A 17,297-nucleotide genomic window follows, 5' to 3' on the forward strand; every position below is an offset into this window, starting at 1 on the left:
TGTCTGTTTGTTTGTTTGTTTGTTTGTTCGTTCGTTCATTCGTTCGTTTGTTCATTCATTCATTCATTTATTCATTCATTCATTCTCTCTCTCTCTCTCTCTCTGTCTGTCTGTCTGTCTCTCTCCCTCTCTCTCTCTCTCACACACACACAGGCACACACACACACACACACACACACACACACACAGAGAATATACAGATTCACACACAGACATTTTCTGTCTCTGACAGGAATAGCATTCCTGGGAGTAGCCTGAGGATAAGGTGTAGGGTAGAGTCCCTCACGGACAACCTATGGCTGGTTACTGTTTTGCATGTCTGTCATCCATTATGAACTCATTCTACGGCTTTGGGCAAATCATCTTTACATTTTGTTCCTTCATCTGAAGAATCTGCTTTTAAAAGTCTTAGTCACTGTAAAAACTAAAAAGTCCATATCAATGAATAGTAATAGAACAAGAGGTACCCATTGTGGTGTAGCAGATAAAGTAATGGATGGGGACTCAGGAGACCCGGGTCTGATTCCTTGGCTCTGCTGTGGAAACCCACTTGGGGGCTAAAACCACTCCATAAAAAAAAACACCTTACGTTGAAAACCCTGTAGTTGTTGTTTTTCCGTGCTGTCCACTCCTGACCCATGGCAACTCCAAGGATGAGCAATCTCCATAATGTCCTGTCCTCAACAGACCTGCTCAGCTCTTGCAGACTCAACCTTGTAGCTTCCTTTAGGGTCTCTATACATCAATTAACCCTACTAGGGTCTCTATAAGTTAGTTCTGACTGGATGGCACATTAACAACAACAATAGAACAAGAGCTAGGTTCTCCTGTTGCAGATGATGGCAGCATTTTTGTGGGCATAATACTAGGCACATTTGGGTGAGTGATGCATAAGGAGATAGGATGGTGCATAGGTTATATTACATTGGGACTTTGAGATCAAGTCTGTACTGAAGCATGAAGCTCACTGAGTAATCTTGGGCTAGTCACACTGACAGAATGTGACCCACTTGTGATGCCAAGGTGGGGAAAAGTAGTGATTACATTGCCTTGACCTTGGAGGAGAGGTGGGATATAATGTAATCATAACAAATTAATTGATGTTTTTGATATGTCTGCTGTGTGAAGCTGGATGATTGTCTTCCTCCCCAAATCTTTATGGAACAAGGAAGTTGTCTGTATTTGTATTTCCATATAAGTCCGACAGTCCAGGGCCTGTTCTATTTAAGTCCGTTGGGTGCTATCCTGCATTGATTAGATTACAGGGGACAGGAAGGCTTTGTGCAAGTGTCAGTTTTACTTCCTCCCACACTGAGAGTTTTAAAACTGAGTTATGAAAAAATTGGCCAGTGTTGGTTAGCTTCTCCAAAATATTCTGAATCAAAAGGCTTCGTCATTTGTACCAGACCAGTTCACCACATGCATCAGCTCCCCGCATGGAAAGGATCATGTTGTACCTGCCTGGTTTACTGCTGTTAAAGATGAAGAGCCCTCAAAAAAAGTGACTACCTTAATTAATGCATGCATCATATGAATATGCAGCAAACTAAAGTCAAAATTTTAAAGAGATAAATGCTTTTGGTGCTGACCAGTGTTCCCTCTAAGCTGTGTGCGCCCTTGCCCAGAACTCTGTTGGGTTTATGCACTTAGGAAGTTTTTCCTGATATTCAACCACCCACCCCCGCTCACACGGAACAAGGCTCCAATGCATCGGGACAGAAACTTAGAGGGAACGTTGGTGCTGATGGATCAGTGTTTCTGTTTCTCAGATATTGGCTGTTTGTAGCATAAACCAAATTGTAACATTTAGTCTGTTTCTTCCTGGTAAGCAAAGTGTCCCAGCTGCAGTTCTCGGGGTGCATGTGCTTTGTAATGGACTGAAAGTTATGACTTGGCTTCTTACACTATGAATAGGATTTCAGCCCATATCTTCTTTTTTAAATTTTATACTCTTGTCATTCCAGACATGGGTTTATTTTGGTAAAGTGTTATTATGAACAAACTACTGCAAAGTTCTCACCCATTCCTAATGGTTATGTGCTTTCAAGTCAATCATGTGCTTTCAAGTCAATTCCGACTTAACAGCAACCCTTTTCAAGGTTTTCCAGATAGATAATTCTCCGAAGTGGTTTTATTCCCTTTTCCTGGGGGGCTTCTGGGGACTGTGCAGCTTGCCCAAGGCCACCCAGGCTGGCTCTTCTCCCAGCTGGCACAGTGGGGAATTGAACTCCCAAACTAAACCACGGAGCTATCCAGCTAGCTTCTCTAATGATTACTTACCTGGAAAGGAGTGATGGGAGAGTTGGATGTACTGTGACAGACTTGCAAAAAGGTGGAAATTCCACCAGGCAAATTTCAAAGGGATGGTTCTATTAGAATTCAGGTACAAGTTTCATATTGCCAACTTTGAGCTCAGTAGAAACTGACCAGAAACCAGCTTGCCCCCCCCCCCTTTGAGTGGTGATATATTAGCACACTTTCCTAAACTGGCATGATTTGACTGTGTTGGGTGATAACTGCCATCACCACCAGCCGTCATACTGGAACTGATGGCTTGGGAAGGGTGGTTCCCTGGTTTACGTTCTACATAGGAAGAGGGGGTTCTCGATACTAGTACTGCTTGACTGGTGTCACTTTTTTTCCTGTCTGTGTAAGAAGAGCCACGAGAAAGTTGGGAAAAGTTCATTTTAGGGCCTACAGTTTCCAGATACCAATTCTGTATGTACCCCTTGTTATGTCAATGGTAGTACACGTTGGTCCTTGCAGATTGAAAGGTGCAATAGCCGTAGCAAAAGCTGCAGCTTTCCAAGAAATATGGCCTGGGTTTAAAAGTGTGTTTGGAAGATAGCAAGGGTGCACATACCCCAGAGCACTGGAATAGCATGCTCTTAGCACCTCACCATAGCTGTTTATTATTTGTTTGTTTATTTGAGACAGGCTGCTGGATTTGAGCCATTGTAGCCGCCAATCACTTCCAGGATGACCTTGCATAGAGCACATTACTGTATATTCTAGCTGGGGACCATCTGCCTGCCACCCCAGGCAGTCTCAAATCCATCTCTCCTGTTAAGGTGGGAGCGCTTCCTTTTCCGTGCGGCTCTGTCATGACTTTAGCTTGCATGTGAACAAGACAGGGGTTCTCTCTGCTTTATCACACAGAGGCCAGATACTTAAGTGTGTGTCCCTGCACGAAGTTTTAATACAAGCGTATGACAAAAAGAGAGAGGCTCCTTATTTTCTCCCCTTCTGTAGTGATTCTTTGGAGCATATCTTTTTAAAGGGGCTCAGGGTTCCACATTTAAATCTGAAAGGCACAGATCGGTGGAAGAGAGAATGCAGTGGCTGGAGCCTGGTATTGTAAAGCTTCTTTATGCTGAGATATTTAAAATTAATTTATGGTTTCTTGATACCTTCCGGAGAAAAGGAAAGAGCAATAATGCTCTAGGTCAGAGTAGTCTGAATTGACAAGGTCTGAGCATGAATCAACCCCTTTGTAACCTGATGTTGCCGTAAGAATTTGAGGAATTTCCTTTTATTAGGAAATGTACTGCCAGGCAGAGCTACTTCACTTTCTAGGTAGCACTGGGAAATCTTTCTTTATATAGCTGTGCGTGTTTCAAGACAGCAAAGAACTGGGGTTGATTTAGTGCTTCCATAAGCCACATGTAGCCAATTAGAAACACAGGGGCAGGATCATACCGGGAATGTGTTGTTGTATAGTCCATCCGTAGAGTATTTCTTCCTTTAACCTACAATAGCTGAGCAACACTGAATCTGTCCTTATTCTTTTCAGGATAGATTAAAAATACTATTATTTTATTTATTTAATTATTTTATTTATTTAATGTATTTTTACTTTGCTTTTCTCCTTTAAAAGGACCCAAGGCAGCTTACATAATTAAAATACAATATTTAATGCTAAAAACAGTAACTATACAAATACTAAAAAGATTAAACAAATAGCACACTGAAAAATGGTAAACAAAAGCAGCATCAAAAACAAACCTTGGTTGGTTGAATGTCCCAGATGGCATATGTTGAGGCCCAACTGTGCAGCAGCTGAGTGGCCGGGGGACTGCTCTTAACAGCTGGGTGTGCAACACAGTATGGGCCAGCGTGTCACCAAGTGCAAGGCAGCATGAACTGTATAAACAATATGCCTGCCCTTACAGAATGTCAAAGTAATGTGTAAAAATTAGTTTGCTGTCTCTAATTTGTTAAAATTCAGCAATTATACCAATATTCTGTATGTTAATTGTTAAATACCAACGTCACTAAACCCCCCCCCCCCCATATTGACTCCTGGAATTCAGTTGAAAAATTACACTAGCGCATGTCCATCAATATAAATTTCATTAGTAAATTAAAAAGTCAGCATAGGCATTTGCTGGTGCATCTGCCAAATCACATGACTAGTCTGTGATGGCAAATACCTGTGCTGACTTCTTATGCTGTGGTAGTTTTCTGTTGAGATTTACACTGATGGACTTATCCCAGCAGTTGTGATCTTGATCAGTGATTCCCAACCTTGGATAATCCAGGGTGCTTGGATTGCAGTTTCCAGAAATCCCAGTCAGCACAGCTGGTGATGAAAGCCGCTAGGAATTGCAGTCCAAGAACACCTGGGTTACCCAAAGTTGGGAACCACTGATCTAGGCAGAATTTACAGGAAAAGACAATAATGCTGGGAAAAGTTGAAGACAATAGGAGTAGAGAAGAGGTAGATTGACTCAATAAAGGGAGCCATGACCTTGAGTTTGCAAAAGCTGAGCAAGACAATTGACAATAAGATTTTCTGGAGCTAGCTAATTCGTAGGATCACCATAAATTGGAACAGACTTTCCTTAGCAGTTTTGCTATAGTGCTAACACTAATATTTGCAAGTTCCGTTGCTTATAGCAGCGGTATATTTAAAGTTGCTGCCTAAGCAGCGTAATGATCCAGTAAGTTATTCCAGAATTCTGGAAGCAATTTGTACCCTTTGGGAAAGCTGTTAACACTGTAAGAAAACACTACAGTGGTTTTCTACCATTAGCAGTGGTAGAACAACTCCATTACATAAAGATAGGCCAGCTAAATGCAGCTTCTGTATTGCATGCAGCCTCCTAGGTCCATTTTTCTTTGTGTTAAAATTTCTCAGGGACAAGAGTATATTTTTTCACTTCTGTAGTCCTCCTCCAAGAGTGGTAGTTTGTGTTATAGGGTGCTCAACCCAAAGAGCAAGACCAGATGTGGCCTTTTGGGTTCTTCTAGTTTTTTTTCCTGTTTTTGTGGCCTTTTCTGGGCCTGGCACTGCCCATGGTAAGTACTGTTGGTAAAAACCAAGCCTCCAGGACCTGCCTATCCCAGATCCGGATTCAATCCCTGGATTCTGTAGATAACTAGATCAGGCTCCCATTGATGGGGGAGACCTCTTGTTGGAGACACTGGGGAGCCACCGCCAGTTAGAATAGACTGTACTGGGCTAGGTCACCTAACCCAGTGCAAGGCGGCTTCCTGTGTTCCTTCCGTGCAATAATAAGGTGCAGCTCTTGGACAACTACAGAACTCAATCTCTGACAGCAAAGGAGTCTTCAATTCATTGCTGGCTCTGCAGTACAGCCATGCGAAATGTGTCCGGTTTGCCCCACATGCTGTGAAGAACTTGCTCATTCCTAGGACATCCATTGTATGAGATTCTGCTGAGGTTGTTGGGAGAAGCAGGCTGGTGCGTGGCGTTCCTTGAATTTGTCGAAATTAAAGGGGAGATGGTGCAACATTAGGGCTTAAGAGGTTCAGCAGAATGTTGGCTAGGGGAACTTGACTAAGTTAAGCCACTTTTTCTCTACCTCAATCCCCCTGCCCACCTGCATCTGCTATATGGAGGTAACCTTCATGGTGACCTACCTTACAAAGTTTTTGAATTCCGTTGCAATTGGGTAATGTGTGTGAAGCAACTTAGAATGCTTGGAAGTAGGCCTGCCATGTATAGTCAGTTGCTGTGGTCATATTCACTGGTTCAAACCTTCGGTTCACAATAAGCTCATCTTCCCCAACCTGGCACCACACGAATTGTCCAGGCTCATCATACATGTCTCATTGTCATGCTGGCTGGGGATGATAGGTTTGTAATCCAGCACAACTGGAAAGCAGCGGGTTGAGGAAGTTCTTGTATACAGAGATCCCTAGTCAGGAGCGTATTTTCTTTCCAAATTGGCTGTTTCTAATCTAGATGGAGAGTAAAAGAACTGCAGATGGCAATGTTCCTTATTAATTCTAAGAAAGGAGGAAATGCCTCTTGAAGGCAACACTTGCTGTGGCACATATGTCATTTAAAAGCAAAATTGTTTGTCATATATAAATACAGACAGAAATGTTTGTTGGTTTCTGTATGGCTGATTAGCTTCTCATAGTTTGTTTGCTTCTCTCCCGCCTCTTTTCCCGTAGGTTGCTGGACTGTCCCTGATGGCATGTTGAGGCCCACTGAGCGGCAGCGGAGTGGGGGTGTGACGGCGAGGGGCCTGCTCTGACGGCTGGGTGTGCAACACAATATGGGCCAGTGTGTCACCAAGTGCAAGAACCCTTCTTCCACTCTTGGCAGCAAAAATGGTGACCGAGACCCAAGTGGCAAGGCTCACGGCAAGCGGAACGTGATACCGAAGGAAGAGCCTGGCACTGCCGGCAGTGGGAAATCTTCTGGGGACATCCTTGTCAACGGGAAAAATAAGATGGAGGCTGCGGTGGAATCGAGTCAGCCTCCTACCGCCTCTGGGGATATGAAGAAAGAGCCGGTCTCTGGCACGGAGGAATCGTCCCTCCACCGGACTGAGGAATTATTTAGGAGATACAAAGACGAACGAGAAGATGCCATATTGGAGGAAGGCATGGAGCGCTTTTGCAATGACCTCTGTGTTGATCCCACCGAATTCAAAGTGCTAGTCTTGGCATGGAAGTTCCAGGCAGCGACCATGTGCAAATTCACAAGGTTAGTTGGCCTTTTCTTGGGCTGTTTCTTGATACAAAGAATTTTGGCCAGTTCAGCTTATTATTCGTTACATTTGCATCTTGCCTTTCCTCCAACGAGCACAAGGTGACTCACAGGGTTCTCCCTGTCCCCATGTTATCTTTGCAACAGCCCTGAGAGGTAGGTCAGGCTAAGAAAATGTGACTAGCTCAGGATCATCCAGTGAGCTTCATGACCAAGTGGGGATTTGAATCAAGGCCTTTCAAGGTATACACTGTGCACTACACCCATACATCTGCATACGTTTCTCCTAAACCTTTCTTTTCAGACACAGAGAGGAAATTATCACATCTGGAAGTAGGTGGGTCAAGAACTTTCTCCCTTGAGTGCTTAATTTTATTTTCTTTGCAGGGAATTCTTAATATTTGTTGGTGTTGTTTCAACTTACATATCATCCCATAGTGCTAGATCAGCGGTCCCCAACCTTTTTAGCCTCGCGGACTGGCTGGGGAAGGCGGGGCACCCCTGCACTCGTGCACATGCGCTCAAGAGCACATGTGTTTCCGTCCAAGTACACGTGCACACATGCATAAAGGGTGGCACAGTGCTCGTGCGCATGCACAAAGGGTGGCACAGCGCTCATGTGGGTGCTTTTGTGCTCACGCACAGCCACAAATGGGGGGGGGAGTGTGTGTGGGGTTGGGGGAAGGTGTCTCTCCACAGCCTGGTCTGGCTCAGGCCACAGACAGGCACAGGCCATGGACTGGGGATTGAGGACTCCTGCACTAGAGCACTCTCTGGGTGGTTTACAACATGATTATGCAAACAACAACTTGCCCTCCAGGAAGCTGGATAATTCAATTTACCGATCTTGGAAGGCTGAGTCAACCTTGAGCTGGCTACCTGAATCTGACTGGGATTGAACTCAGGTCTTGAGCAGAGGCTTGACTGAAGTACTACAGTTTAACCACTGTGACGCAGGGCTCAGTTTGGATGGTGATGGTTTAGAAATGACATGCCATACATACCACCCGAATTGATTACTAGCCATCTGTCCACTGCCAGTCCCATTAGTAGAAAGCATTTTTAGAAGCAGCCTATGCTTCCCATCATCTTCTGTAGCTAGCATGAAAGTTTAGGGTTATGGCTTCTTAACGTCTTCATGAACTTAAACTAATAACTTTCTGTGGCTTGCTTTAAAGGGTTCAGGAGACCAGTTCATATGCAGCTGGAACAACCTCAGTTTTTGCCTGCAATGCAGGTTGCAGGGGTGGTGGTGGGGAGGCTGAGTGCATCTTGTCCTCTGACTCAGGCAGCCTGGTGTGGAGGAAAGAGCTGAAGGAACAGGAGGTACGTTCCCCGAAAGAAGAAAAAAATAATTCAAGGAGTCTGGCTGCTAGTGACACCTTTCTGTCATTATGCTGTTCCACAATCAAGAAAGGCAAAGAATGCAGAGCCAGATTTCAGAATCCAGGTAGAAGCTGTACGGGAAGAGGGGTCTGTTGGGTCTTAAAGTAGGGTTGGGAGCATCAAGAGAAGAGTGAACAGGAATGGCTGGAGAAGGAACAGTGCTTTCTCTTGAGAAAAATAGCTCTGTGAAGAGTAGGGGATACACACAGTAGCCTTTCTGCCAAGACCAGGAGAGAGGAGACTTGACACTTTATATGAAAACACTTCCCTTACAATGGAAACACAGACATCGTAATGGGAGTCCGAATAAATCACTTACGATCATCTCCCTGCATGTGGTATTGTCGCTTTCAATGTGTTCTTTTTTATATATATATATAATATATATATATACACACCGTATTTTTCGCACCATAAGACGCACTTTCCCCCCACAAAACGGGGGTGGAAAGTCTGTGCGTCTTATGGAACGAAGAAAACAGATTATATTTTCCTGTTTTCTTCTCCTAAAAAATTGGTGCGTCTTATGGAAAGGTGCGTCTTATGGAGCGAAAAATACGATATACACACACACACACACACACATATATATACACATATATGTACGTATACATATACAGTGGTGCCTCGCTTAACAAGCGCACCGTATAACGATGAAATCGCATAGCGATCCGTTTTTTCGGATCGCTAATGCGATCGCTCAACGTTTTTTTAATGGGATAAAATTCGCTTTGCGAAGACCGGTAAGCGTTTCGCTTACCGATCTTCGCAAAACGAACCCCGACGATCAGCTGATCGGAAATGGCCCAAAATGGCCGCGCGCAGCGTTTTCGCGCCCTCGTTAAGCGAGGCGAGGGCGCGAAAATGGCTGCCAGCCATTCTGAAGCTTCGCTGAACGGTGAGTATTTGGCCCATTTGGAACGCATTAAACGATGTTTAATGTGTTCCAATGGAAATCCCTGCCCCGTTCAGCGATGCTTCAGCATAGCGAAGGTTAATCCGGAACGGATTAACCTCGCTATGCGAGGCACCACTGTACATATATACATATATATATATATACATAGATATATACACACACACACACACACATAAAAATACAACTAAAGAAAATCTACGCATGCATATACTGTGCTCCCCTTCACTGGGACCAATGGAGTTAAATTATTCCTTCCCAAAAACACATTGACTCTTGCGAAGGTACACAACCCCTTTTGTTAATACAAAGTTAATTAATTCTCTCCATAGATCTCCAAACACATTTTTTCTCAACATTCCTTCTTATTCTAATTTTGCATGTTAATTCATCATTAATAGCTATATTCCACACTTTCAGGGTGTTCTGGCTCTTTACTCTCCTCAACAGAAGTCACAGTCCTCCGAAACTAAACATATTGGCATAGAGGACTTACAAATAATAAAAACCAAGTTAAAAGTTAATTAATAAAAACCTTTTGTCCTACTGATTTTGTATCATTTCTATATGCTTGCTGGGGTGAAGGAGAGTCAGTTCAGGTCCTGTCGGACTGGTGGTATTGTATCCATTCCATACCTTTTTTTAATGAAACATTTCTAGAAATGGACATGTTGATGGCTCTTCAACCACCCTCATTTTTCCATTTCCATTTTAAAGCCCTAACAGAACCTTCCTTTTCTGGCAGAAGCCACGCAGGCTCAACTGCTGTCTCGGAGGGCATCTCGCGGTGCTCTGGCTGCTTTGCACATGCTGTCGGAAGACCAAAGAGCGATCTAACTGCCCTCCTTATTCCTTCCAACAGGACGGAGTTCTTTGAAGGCTGCAAAGCAATAAACGCGGACAGCATAGATGGGATTTGCACCCGGTTCCCTAGCCTCCTCAACGAAGCCAAACAAGAGGATAAGTTCAAGGATCTCTACCGTTTCACTTTCCAGTTTGGCCTGGACTCGGAAGAGGGGCAGCGATCACTCCATCGAGAAATTGCGATCGCCCTCTGGAAACTAGTCTTCACACAAAACAAACCCCCTATTTTGGACCAGTGGTTATATTTCTTGATCGAGAACCCCTCAGGAATCAAGGGAATCTCCCGGGACACGTGGAACATGTTCCTAAATTTTACTCAGGTCATTGGGCCGGACCTTAGCAATTACAGCGAGGACGAGGCTTGGCCCAGTCTTTTTGATACCTTTGTGGAATGGGAATTGGAGCGGCGGAAGAAGGAAGAGGACACCCCGTGCATTGCAGCTTCACAGACAGCAAGCCTGTGTACAGACCATCATCAGACTTAGCAGCATTTTAACGCAGCGGGCAGCTGTCCCCTGTTAACCCTTCATCACCCATAAGCTCTGGACTCTTCTGGAATTTACAGGCTCCGGATTTTTCTACTTTACACCTTTCTCTGCCTTGTATTTTGAAAGGGCTCTAAAATGCTGTATCTATATTTTAGGCACTTTCTTTAAATTCTGGGTTATTCCTGTTTCTTTTCCTGAAATGTTTGACCCCTGGCTGCAAGTTAAATGATTTTTTTAATGGTTTGAGATTTGGTATAATTACATCTTGATGTTGGTTATTGCAAGTTTTTTTTTTTTTTTTAAAAACACACACACTTTTTGGTGAGGTTAAATTAACATCGCTAAATTATACGGTAGCAGATAGAAGTTCTGCAAATTTACTTTTTTTAAAAAAAATAATTTTCAAGTCAGGTCTATACTGTGTGTAGTGTTGTTTACATTGTTGATTTTTTAAAGGTTGTAATAATTTTAAAATTTATACCATGAAGTAATAACAGTGTTAACTGTTAACTATACATGCATTTAATTCCCAGGTAAATAAGATGTTGAAAGCCAATGAAAGCAGCAGGAATTTGTGTATATGTGGCATGGCTAACTTGTTTTATGTTGGACCCTGGTATATATGCAGATCTGCTCTTTTTGTTTGAAAGAATCTCCTGAACCTGCCAGTCAGCTGATTGTTAATGATATTTTCAAACCATTGGTCAGCAACTGTACTTTGCTTATTGCTCCCCAAGAACTTGGAGTTCTAGTCCACCCCCACCTCCAAAGTCTGCCGTAGTCTGAGGATGTTTTGACGGTTCTTTTCAGCCACATTGATAGGATGCCCAGCTAATATTCTAAGGATCTAGGATTCTCCACACTCATCCATCCTGCCACTGAGAAATAGCCATCTTTATGGGGAAATGTTAAAGGTCCATAAATGTTAATGGAAGCAGGTTCTGGTCACCAAAGCAAATGAGACAGAGAGTAGGTTACAAACTGGCCATTTCTTGCTTTGCCTCAGGTGAGATGGAGCAATGTTGCCCCAGTTCTGAAGACGGGGATGGTGTTTTCATGATAATGTGAACATTGGCTTTTAATCTGGGGGGGGGGAGGGTAACCACATTTTCGCACTATCACACTGGAAACACCATCCTGAGTCTAGAATAAAAGTGGCCTTCAAAACTGGGGTAACGCTTCTCTGTCACACCTGATGGAAAGCAAGGGATAGCCAGTTAGTAAAAGTTGTTGATGGTTCTTTGGGGTTTTATTAACTTTGATAGAAGTGATGATTTTTCCTCTGCAGGAGACGGGGGGGGGGATAAAATCTCTAATTTAACTTTTATATAATTGATTCTTGGATAAAAACATTGCCTTCTGTGACTTGTAAGTGCAGTATTTTCATCTGAGCATTTATAGCTGTATTTTAAAAGAGCCTTGAAATTGTAGCAATCACTTCTTTCCTGCGTGGGGGAATTTGCACATGAGAAGTAGGATTTTCACTCTGTTTCCAGGAGTGGCTTTTGTGCTACGCTGGTCACCTGGGAAGGCAGTGACAGAAGATCCTGCATCAATTAGAGTTCTATTTGTTGTACTACTGCTGGGGGCCCAGGCGTAAGCAAGGGAGTTGGAGAAAGAAAGATGGCAGCCCTATTTAGAATAATCCCGTTGGCACTGGTATATGCATCTCATTTTGGTCCGAGAACAATGTTTTTAAATAGGATTCATTTTCTATTGCTTTTTACATGTTACCTATATTTGGAACTGTTTGCTTGCTTGGTACTGTTGTGACCTCTAAAAAGGGAGCTTTATTTACACTGCCTGAAATTATTTTTGTTACTTGCTTTTTGGGAAAACACACACCAATCCCCACAACAACAACAAAAATAAAGCTAAAAGCACCACATACACTCTCTGTATATAGAGAGATATTGATACAGACACAGATACACACACATACACATTGTTAACATTTTAAAGCTTGGTAAAAGGGACAGCTGCTGAGGCTTTTGCCTGACATGAGCCAGACGTTCATATTACAGTTTTAAATTTATACAAAAGCTCTCAAAGTAGTTTTGGTTTAAAACAATGGCAATTAAGGTGCTGGCCCATTTGGGTTCCAATGATGAACCCATACATTCCACAATGAGGCTGTAACCAGCTTGAGATGGATGGGTGGCTGACGTCTTCTGAACAGTGGGCTGAGCGGCAGGTATGTTGGCAGAAACTCCTTTGGCAGCTTCTGGCCAGAATGGAGTACAGCTTCCATCATCCCCATGGAAGTGCTAGCTGATAATGGTGATGGTTGTACACCAGCACATCTGGAGGGGACCATGTTGGGGAGAATGGGCTGCTCTTTGCAATTGATTCTGCTGTGTTCTGTTTGTGCAGTGTGTGGTGAGCATGCTTGTCCAGCATCCCTGTACTGCCGCTGCAGCCCTTTCAGCAGCAGAACAAGCCTGAGGACACCCTGCCTAGCCATAGGATTTTCCTTTTCCTCCCAAATATGTTTGCATGGGCTCACTTGCATTGCCCCTATCAGGTCCTTCCATAAATACCATCAAACTCTTCTAGATCTTAAATTGCTAACAGTCCTGGGACAAGTTAAGCATAAATACTTGAAATTCACATCCTCTGTCACTTGCCAAGACCAGAGGTTGACACTCATTTGTGTTCTTCTAAAAGTTAATATTGACTGCATTAAAATATATTTTTAAAAATTGTGCAAATGCTATCAGAGGTGCTGTTTTTAAGGTGTAGCTGCATTCCGTGGCTGCAGACTCGTGGGGCCCTGTTCTTGAGTCCAGATAGGAAGTTCTCTTTTTTTAAATGTTAAGGCTGCATGTGCATTATGTTTGTTGTCATCTTTTTGGTTTCATTGCAAAGGAAGTTTTGTGCCTAAAAATTGGGGGATGGGGAGCTCTCTTGTCTTGATGTGTGAAAATCAGTCCAGAAGGCCTTGAACCTTCAGCTTGATCTTGTAAAGTATTTAACCAGCTGTTCAAAGGTTTGGCCCAGAGGACTTAAGAACAAGCCTTGATTATTAAACACATAATGAGCGACAGCAATTCTGTGTGTTTTGAGTTCTCTGTCTAGAGAGACACTGGTGGGGGGGGGATATACAGTGGTGCCCCGCTTGACAACAATAATCCGTTCCAGGAAAATTGCTTTTAAGCGATATCATCGTCAAGTGGGGAAAAAAACCATTGGAATGCACTGAAAACCGGTCAGTGCATTCCAATGGAAATACCTCGTCATCCAGCAAAGATTGTCCATAGAGAACCGCTGATCAGCTGTTCAAAATCGCTGTAATGCAAAGCTTCCCTCTGGAAAGCAGCCATTTTGAGAAGGGAGGGAAGTCATTTTGCGGAACCGGAAAAATCATCGTATAGCGAACAAGCGGTTCGCGAAGCAGGCTCCTAATCAACGTGATGCGGATTTCCCCCATAGGAACCATTGTTTCTGATCGCAATAGCGATCGCAAAAATGTCATCATTAAGCGATTTTGACGTCATGCGAGGTAAGCGTATAGCGGGGCACCACTGTACTGCAGTAGCTCTGGAAGAATCAACAACATGCCAGTGTTAGGTGGCAGATTTACATGAATCCTGTGTGTGTCTGTGTCAGGCGTGCTCCTTTGCCTCTCCCAGGTGGGAGTGGATGGAGGGATGTATTTTGACTGCAGTTGGGGAAGGCAAGCCCTCCTAAATTTTTGTAGCTGTAACTTCCAGTGTTCTTCCCCCTTGGATGTGCTGGTTTGGTCTGATAGGAACTGCAGTGTAGTTTGCCCACCTCTGACTTGTAAGGGTGGAAGACAAATAGCCGAGCAAATGTAGCTAAACTAGAGTTAGTTGGCTCTGCTTCCACTCTCTGCCCCACTAGTCCTGGTGAGGATCACCCCTTTGTGTGAGAAAAAGATGGGAGGCTGGGGTTGGTATGGAGCCCAGCATGACTTTTGGGACTTTTTCCCAGAACGCCCTTCGGCCACCTGGCAGCAAAGAAACTCTTTTCAGATGTATGGAACAGAAGCTCTCCAGTCCTACCTGTGCTGGCATGTGCACTATGCCTTCTCAAGAGCCCTGTGCCTTTGTTGTAGCCATTTTCTAGAAATTGGGAACCTTTTTCCTGATATCTTTGGGACTGCTGATTAGAGCCCTATTCCGATTCCATATAAAGACAAACTGTTGGAAAGGAGCATGGGTCTAGAAGGACACTGAGGGACGGCTTGCTCTTTTTAGTACAGATCATTCTTTTCCATCCTAACATCTCCTCCTACGTTGGACTGCAGCTTCCTCCATGTCTATCCACTAGAGTCATTGGATGATGCGGATCAGCTATGTTGGTTCAGAAAGGCTGGTATTATTCAGGGTCATTCCCTTTCTACAACGACCCATGAGAGTAACAGCGGTTTCAGACTATCAGCTGATTAGATTGGGCAGAGCAGAAGCTGGTAGCTGTATTAACTGAAGCTATTCAGAGAGATTTAGGGGATATCAGCTTCTCATTTTGTGAACTTTATGAGAAATATATGTAGGTCTTCATGCCTACAGTTTTAATTCAGAAGAAATTAAGTATGAATGGGATAAATTCAACTTTATATGGCCTTTCCTGCATTTTAAAAGGTTTAACTATATCTTGCCCACAGGAGCCTTAAGCTTAAATATATTGGTGGTTTATTTGGTCTTTCACTTCTGCCTTGGGCCCATCCGAGTTATTGAAATATGACCACCAAGAATCTACAGCTGAATTTGGGCTGGAAGCCCTTCCTTTGCATTAAAGCATCTGCCACTTCCAGCCTCCCCATACGAATCTTTAGTGTTAAATGTAGTTTAAATATAGCATCCAATTAGTCCTGCCAGAATCTGGCTCTGCGAAGTAGTTCCTTTACACCCAAGCCTGTGATAAATAGAAAGGATGCTTGCTTGTTTATTTTAAAACATGAATATTCATGGAGCAAGCCAAATATCATGGCACATTTTAACTGTTACGTAATCCTGTAGGAAATGAAGAAGGGCTAATGAATTGGAGTGATGACATGGGTCATAGAACAGTGAAGTTAGAAGGGGCCTATAAGGCCATCAAGTCCAACCCTCTGCTCGATGCAGGAATACAAATGAAAGGATATCTGCCAGGTAGTTGTCTAAGTTTCACTTGAATGCCTCCAGTGTTGGAGCACTCACCAACTCCCGTGGTAACTGGTTCCACTGTCGTACTGCTCTAAAAGTTAGAAAGTTTTTCCTGATATTCAACCGAAATCTGGCTTCCTTTAACTTGAGCCCATTGTTGTGTGTCCTGCACTCTGGGATGATAGAGAACAGATCCTACCCCTCCTCTGTATGGCAGCCTTTCAAGTATTTGAAGTGCTATCCTATCACCCCCTCAGTCTACTTTACTTAAGGCTAAACAGGCCCAATTCTTTCAGTTTTTCCTCATAGAGCTTGGTTACCAGTCCCCTGATCTCCTTGTTGCCCTCCTCTGAACTTGTTCCAATTTGTCAGCATCGTTCTTGAAGTGTGATATCCAGAAGTGGACACAACACTCAAGGTAAGGCCTAACTAGTGCTGACTAGAGGGGGACTAGCACCTCACAAGATTTGGAAACTATACTTCTGTTAATGCAGCCTAAAATACCATTGACATTTTTGGTAGCCACATCACACTGTTGGCTCATATTTAGCTTGTGATCTACAACAATTCAAAGGTCCTTCTTGCTTGTAGTATTGCTGAGCCAGATATCTTGTAACTGTGCAATTTGTTACTTTTTCTGGCGTGCAGTACTTTGCACTTCTCCCTGTTAAATTTCCCTGCACTCCCTCCTCCAAGTGTTTAATACAAATGTCAAAGAGCACCAGATCCAGGATTGAGCCTTGGGGTACCCCACTTGTTATGTCCTTCCAGTTGGAGGAGCCATTAATCATCACTTTCTGAGTATGATTCTGTAGCGAATTGTGTATTCACCTGACACTTCATCTATCCAGCCCACACCTAGTTAGTTTGCCAATTAGGATATCATGGGGCACCTTATCAAAAGCTTTGCTAAAATGAAGATATACTATATCTACAGCATTCCCTTTGTCTATGAGAGAGATGCCTGATCAAAAAATGAGATCAGATTAACCTGGCAGGATTTGTTCCTGACAAATTCGTGTTGGCTTCTAGTTATTATTGCAGTGTTTTCTAGGTGCTTGCATACTGACTGTTTTATAATTTGTTACAGAATTTTCTGTAGGATTGAGGTCTGGCTGACTGGCCTGTAGTTCACAGATTCCTACTTTTTTTGGCCTTTTTTGAAGACAGGGACATTAGCCCTCCTCCAATCCTCTGGCACCTCACCCGTTTCCCATTATTTCAATAAAATAATGGATAGCAGTTCTGAGAGTTCTTCAGCTAACTCCTTCAGTATTCTCGGATGCAGTTCATCTGGTCCTGGAGATTTGAACTCGTTCAAAGTGCTAAGGTATTCCTTGACTTTTTGTCTATCAATCTCCAGCTGCAATCCTGTCCCCTCTACTTTCACATTTGTTTGGAGGTTCATAGTCTGACCTACGGGAAAAGACTGAGTTAAAATATGAATTGAGCAGCTCTTCATTTTCTTTGTCTTCTGTCATTATCCTTACATTTCCATTGAGTAGGTGTGCCATATGTCTTTTCTTTCTCTTTTGCTTTACACATATCTGAAGAATGCTTTTTGATTG

At 43.3% G+C, this 17,297-nt stretch overlaps 1 protein-coding gene across 1 annotated transcript in view; it reads left to right on the plus strand.

Annotated features, from left to right (window-relative positions):
- Positions 1–13,671, plus strand: part of DCUN1D3 (defective in cullin neddylation 1 domain containing 3) — a 48,444-nt gene extending 34,773 nt beyond the window's left edge. The window contains exons 4-5 of the mRNA XM_072982557.2: positions 6,427–6,964; positions 10,132–13,671. Coding sequence (XP_072838658.2) covers positions 6,531–6,964; positions 10,132–10,618 — 921 coding nt within the window. The 5' untranslated portion in view covers positions 6,427–6,530 and the 3' untranslated portion in view covers positions 10,619–13,671. The remainder of the gene's footprint in view (positions 1–6,426; positions 6,965–10,131) is intronic.
- Positions 13,672–17,297: the final 3,626 nt, after the last annotated feature.

Source organism: Pogona vitticeps, chromosome 13 (genome assembly GCF_051106095.1).
Source record: "Pogona vitticeps strain Pit_001003342236 chromosome 13, PviZW2.1, whole genome shotgun sequence".
In the NCBI taxonomy this organism is placed as follows: domain Eukaryota; kingdom Metazoa; phylum Chordata; class Lepidosauria; order Squamata; family Agamidae; genus Pogona; species Pogona vitticeps.